Genomic DNA, 5610 nt, shown 5'->3' with positions numbered 1-5610 from the left:
ATGAAATTTTAATTTTATAAAAAAATTAAAATTTAATATTAAATATATTTAAATTAAAATTTTTTAAAATTTTATAAAAGTTAATGTATGACAAATATTTTGAGACAAAAAAATATATATATAAAAAAAATTGAGATCCCATTTTTCTAAATCATGGAACCGGCTCACTCTATGCAAAGAGCAAAAAGAGTGCAACCCAAACGTTTTTTGACCCAAGTGAAAAGATGTAGGCGCTTGAAGCTAGACCATTGGTTTGTTTGACCAAAGGAAAAGACGTGGCACAGTCATCGAAAACAAAAAATCCTGGTCTTCAAAGCAGCAGAGTGCATGGGGGCCAAATGTCTGCCATATTAATCCCGAGCGCTCTATGTTCGATCGTTCGGTGTTGGAGGCTTCAAATTCCTTTACGAATAATAATAAAAAAAAAATGAACCGCCATGCTCTCTTTATTTCTCAACTCTCGTGTCTTTTTTTAAAACCCTCAACCAAGATTCCTGCTTCTTGTCTTTTATGATAACACTTTTTTGACCCTGTTTTGCTTGGAGGCCAAGAACTCTTATTCTCAAGTATTGGGTTCTTTTTATTTTTGATTTCTGGTGATCAGCACAAAAGTTTTTACCTTTTTTCATTGGATCTCTAGGTTTTTTTTGTTGTGATTTAATTTTGATTGATATATTGGGAAGATGAAGTTTGGAGAGACTTTTAAGGAGTATCTGCATGGGGATCAGGAATGGTTTTTGGATAAGTTTTCTCATGTTGAGTATCAAAGGCTTAAGAAAGTGCTAAAAAGCTGCAGAACCTGTAAAGCATTACATGACTCTAACCAAAAAAATGAACAAATAGATGATGGGAAGAATCCCACGTTGTCTCAGTTCTGTCAATGCCAATCTTGCCCGAGTGAGTTCTTTATTTTGTCTTTTTTTTTTTTAATACTGATTTTCTCCACCCATGCTGTCTTATGTTAGTATTAATCAATTTTATTACACTTAACTGTCAAAATCTGATGAAATAATGGGATAAGATGATATTTCTCCAACAATTGTCTGGTTTTACTTGTTTATTAATATATAGATTCCAAATTTCCTATTTAGAGAAAAAGATAGGATAATCGAATATTGGTTTTATAGTAATCTAAAAATTAAATAGCAGAGGCATAGCATCCATCTTATATGTATACATTTTTTTTGCTTTATTCAAGCTTTAATTATTCAATTATTTTATTACCTATTCCTTTTCTTTTCATCATGATCTTTAGTTGAGTAATGGTAATTATACAATAGAGGGAGAGAATTTTGGTTTCCCATGCTCAGTCTCCCACTTGCAAGACTTTTGAAAGCAAAAATGAATTTAAGTGAATCCGACAGTGGCTCAATTGGTTCATGTAGCTATAGAGGTGGCATCCAGCTTGGTTCAAATAACAGCACATGCAACCCTTCCCCCATCCTTGGTGCTAGTTGTTGCCTTTTTGTACCCAAAAATGGAGTTGGTTGTTGCCTTTTTGTACCAAGAAAAAGGAGTTGAAGCGACACTCTGTTGTCTTTTCCTATCAGATATTGGTAGTTTCCAATTTTTAGAACTTTGGTTCTTCCTTTATCTAAAAATAGCTTACAGGCTTTTAAAAGCCTATTTGTAAATTTCTTTGCTAGCTTTTGGGAGCAAAATTTATGTTTTTCTATTATTCTGATGCAAGGTAATGGATAATAGAGCTCTTGTTGCTGACGTAAAGTTCAATATACTTAGTTGGAGCATCTGTTAATGAGCTTGTGCATCTTTTAGCGTGTGATCAGATGTTCTTTACTGAATTGACGAGGGAAGCTACCAATATAGCTGGATGCTTTAGTTCCAGAGTAAAACATCTCCTCCATCTTCATGTTGCCACTGGAATGCAGAGATACATTTTGCGGTTACGACAATGTTTCAAAAATGATCAGCAAGCCTTGGTACAAGAAGGGCGGATGTTAATAGAGTATATTACAATGAATGCAATTGCTATATGTAAAATCCTGAAGAAGTATGATAAAGTATGCAGCCATTTTCTTTATTTAATATCATTTACGATAGTCTTTCAATCACTTTGTTTAGAGAAAGATTCTAAGATGATTAAGTTTCTGTTTTAGGTACATAGCTCTGTAAATGGGAAGAATTTCAAATCCAAGATGAGGGCTGAACATCTGGAGCTTTTGCAATCACCTTGGCTGATAGAATTGGGAGCTTTTAACTTGAATTTGAATGGATCAGATGGTGGAGAATTTATTCAGTTTTCTGGTTCTTTTGCTTGCAACCTCAATGCAACGGAACCCGTGATGACACTGATGCTTCCGAATTCAATAATGTTAGAATATGATTTAACATGTGCTATTTGCTTGGTAAGCTCTTAACTTTGTTACATTCCAAGACAAGGAAATATAATTTGCATTTTATTCGATGGTGATATTCTCATTTCTTTTGGTCCCTATCTCTCAGGAAACTGTTTTCAATCCATATGCCTTGAGTTGTGGTCATCTTTTCTGCAAGTCATGTGCTTGCTCAGCTGCTTCTGTGATGATCTTTCAAGGACTTAAAGCTACAAGTCCAGATTCAAAGTGTCCAATCTGTAGAGAGGTTTGGATTTGGCTTTGAACTAATTGGTGTTCTGTTTTACATACAAATTCAGCTTCTTCTTGAGTAGTTAATCTTTTTCCATTTTAAATTTACAGTATGTTTCCTATCGTCTGGTAATTAATTAGGCTAAGGATTCGCATACTTACGTGACCAAAAAAAAAAAAAGTTAGCATACCTATGTGACAAAAAAAATTAAGTAAATGATCCCCGCAACTCGTCTTCCTCACAGAAAGCCATTCCTCTTCTATTATCTTAAGTGATGCAATTCTTTTTCATTATAATTTTCTTTCCCCGTGGTTATATATAGATCAATTTAATGGGTCATTTCATGTTTTTCTCCCATGTGAACGTAGAATTTGGCTCCAACTTTGCCACACACGACAAGGACCTTACTCTTAATATATTTTGTGCTTTTAAATTGTCCCGTAATTTGAAGTTTATATTCCTTTCTTTTTTTCTTTTTACATGACGTAACTGAGCTAAGCTCTGGGTTCAGTTCATCTTCCTTTCTAACTGAGAACAGATAATAAGATACTTTCCAATTGAAGAATTCAATGTTTTATTTGCTAAATCCCCATCGATATGGTAAGAATCTGCTTCAGCAATGATTCCAGTAGCACTATCTTTAAGTTGAACCATTGATGGTGCTTGGGAAGGAGAGGATGTTGATTTTATTTCTGTTGTTGGTGTAACCATCATTGCTGAAGCATTTTAACCATTGATGGTGCTTCAGCAATAAAATCTCCATCCATATCCTTTCTTTTTAACTGTTGTTGGTGTCTTGCTGATTTTATTTCTTGATCGAATGAAGATCTGGAAAGTTATTCTTCCTTAGTTGTGCAAGTTCCATTCTAATTGGTGTAGCATTGAATTTTTTTTTCTCAAGGAAGAAACTTGTTTAAGTATGCTTCTATTTAGTGTACGTGAATTTTATCAAATTAACAGAGAAAACTTGTTAATTTCTTCCCTTCTCCCCCAAAGGAAAAAGGGAACAAATAAGAAATGAATAGAAGCAAAAAGTTACTCAAAAGCTGTTTGTTACGAGCCAAAACAGAGTTAGTCAGTTAGTTGATCATTTTTGTTATATTTTTGTTATGAGTCAACATAGTTAGTTACATACTGACAAGTGAGCTCCTTCTAAAGATTTCTACAGATATATAAGAGGACTGTGGGTTGAACTGAGGGATCATAACAATATTTCCTAAAAATTCAATCTCTTTCTTTTCTCTGAATTTCTCTGTTCTTCTCACTTCTTTTCTTTTTCAGAATCTTCAATTACTGGAAATTCATCTCATTTCTCTTCTTCATTGACAACGTCTGGTTTGAGTGCATCACTGTTCTCGGTTTCAAGTTATTTCAGAATATTTCTCCCCCTCAGTATTTGAATCTTTTGTTTCTCCTCTCATCTGCAGGCTGGAGTATATGCTAATGCGGTACGCATGCTAGAGCTAGATCTGCTAATTAAAAGAAGGTGGTGAGCAAAACTAAAAACTATATTCATTTCTTGGGAAATAATAAAAAGTGTGAATAATATGATGGTTGGAATAGTTCAGACATAAAATCTTTGCTCGTTTACATATATTGCCATCATTTCTATCACCCCTATTCGGAATCGGGACCACCCTTTATTTCTTTTCTGGGAAATTCACTGGTTCTGATTATCACAAATCTGTCTACAGGTACAAAGATTATTGGAAAGAGAGGCTCATCGCAGAACGCGCCATGACGGTGAAACAGTCTAAGGACTACTGGGAATCGCAAACGAAATATGTGATTGGCTATTAACTTAATTCTGTATCTCTGTTTCAAGATGAAGCCAATGTTCAATGTCTAACTTTAGATTAAGCAAAGGAGAAAGAGTTGGCAGTTGGATGACTTCAGTTCAAGTTCACTTGAATTTAAATGCTTGAGTGAGTAGTAGCAGCATCCATCTTTCCACGGAACCAAGCATTTTTGTCCTTTAATCTCACTAGTAAGCATTATTTGTTTTGAGAAAAAAAAATACATTTACTTTCTCAAAACTATTGTGGATTTACACTTGATTATTAAATGTGATTTTTTTTTTTTAATAACTCTTAAGTCTTATAGGGTGTGAATTTTGTTTAATTATATGTTAATTTATTGGTTTTTGCTGTATTAAATGTTAATATTTTTATTGTAATTGTAATTTTTAATGATATATGTAATTTTATTTAAAAAAATTCTTAGCATAATAGAATTACACCTTGGTTTTGTTTGTGCTGCTATGGGCTTAAATTTGAGCTCGCGAATCTCAACTTGTCTTGTTGTTGCCACTCGTCTTGTTCAACCAAATAAATATTCAAATAAATATAAAAGGTAAACGGCTAAACAAGTAAGGTAAAGAACAAGAGATTAGGAAATTTAAAAGGTTATTATTATAAATAACCATAAATTTGTATTGAAATATTTAATGAGGTGTTTGAATTTTAAAGATTTTTAATATGATATTTAAATTATAAATATTATAATTAATGTGGCATTTATTTTTAAAATGACTAACTTCAAATGATGTTAGGTGGTGAACAAATAATTATTCAAATATATATTTTTTTGTTATATCATGATGATAAAATTTTAGTACAAGTAAAGAAAAAAGAGTAAGGTTTAATTTAAAATCAGATCTTTGATATTCCTTTAAATATCTTTAATCCCTAAATTAAAAATTTGGAGACTCAAATATCACATTATATAAAAATAAATAAGTATTTAAATATCGTATTATGCGAGAATTTATTATACGTTATATCTTGTTTGGTACAACATATATTATCGGATCATTACTTTTTTTTTTTTTCAGACATTATCTAAAGGAAAAGTAATGACCCGGTAATATATTTTGTACCTTGCCGGCCATTATAATTTTTTATTTGTTTTATCAATTGCTTTATTGTATATAAACCCCAAAATGTGAAGTATCATAATGAAATGAGCTTCACATTTACTTTTGGTCTACTTAAGGGAGAAAAATAGTTTCCATAAAAAATAAAG

At 32.2% G+C, this 5610-nt stretch overlaps 1 protein-coding gene across 5 annotated transcripts; it reads left to right on the top strand.

Moving 5' to 3' along the window:
• Positions 1–536: 536 nt before the first annotated feature.
• LOC111297034 (putative E3 ubiquitin-protein ligase BAH1-like) lies at positions 537–4687 on the top strand. Of its 5 annotated transcripts, none has more exons than XR_016326293.1 (6): positions 537–897; positions 1777–2021; positions 2118–2366; positions 2464–2601; positions 3868–4072; positions 4281–4370. XR_016326293.1 is itself a non-coding variant. In XM_089741695.1 (6 exons), exons 1-6 carry the CDS (start codon positions 684–686, stop codon positions 4384–4386), a joined length of 1014 nt encoding a protein of 337 aa, XP_089597821.1. In that variant the 5' UTR covers positions 539–683; the 3' UTR covers positions 4387–4687. The 5 variants fall into 5 exon arrangements, 3 of the variants coding, with proteins under 3 accessions (XP_089597823.1, XP_089597821.1, XP_022747348.1); XR_016326294.1 differs by having other exon boundaries at positions 3868–4075; positions 4281–4348; XM_089741695.1 differs by having other exon boundaries at positions 539–897; positions 4014–4075; positions 4281–4687.
• Positions 4688–5610: the final 923 nt, after the last annotated feature.

This window comes from Durio zibethinus, chromosome 12, assembly GCF_047325235.1.
Source record: "Durio zibethinus cultivar Kanyao isolate XHJ-2024 chromosome 12, ASM4732523v1, whole genome shotgun sequence".
Classification (NCBI taxonomy): domain Eukaryota; kingdom Viridiplantae; phylum Streptophyta; class Magnoliopsida; order Malvales; family Malvaceae; genus Durio; species Durio zibethinus.
Note: the sequence above shows the minus strand (reverse complement) of the source record. Positions and strands in the feature narration are given on the sequence as shown.

Bases quoted from the DNA above. Each gene is read 5' to 3' on its own strand.
- LOC111297034 (XM_089741695.1), top strand. From the start codon at position 684: ATGAAGTTTGGAGAGACTTTTAAGGAGTATCTGCATGGGGATCAGGAA. The intron at 2,022-2,117 runs GTATGCAGCCAT...TTTCTGTTTTAG, and splicing joins TCCTGAAGAAGTATGATAAA to GTACATAGCTCTGTAAATGG. The intron at 2,367-2,463 runs GTAAGCTCTTAA...CCTATCTCTCAG, and splicing joins TAACATGTGCTATTTGCTTG to GAAACTGTTTTCAATCCATA.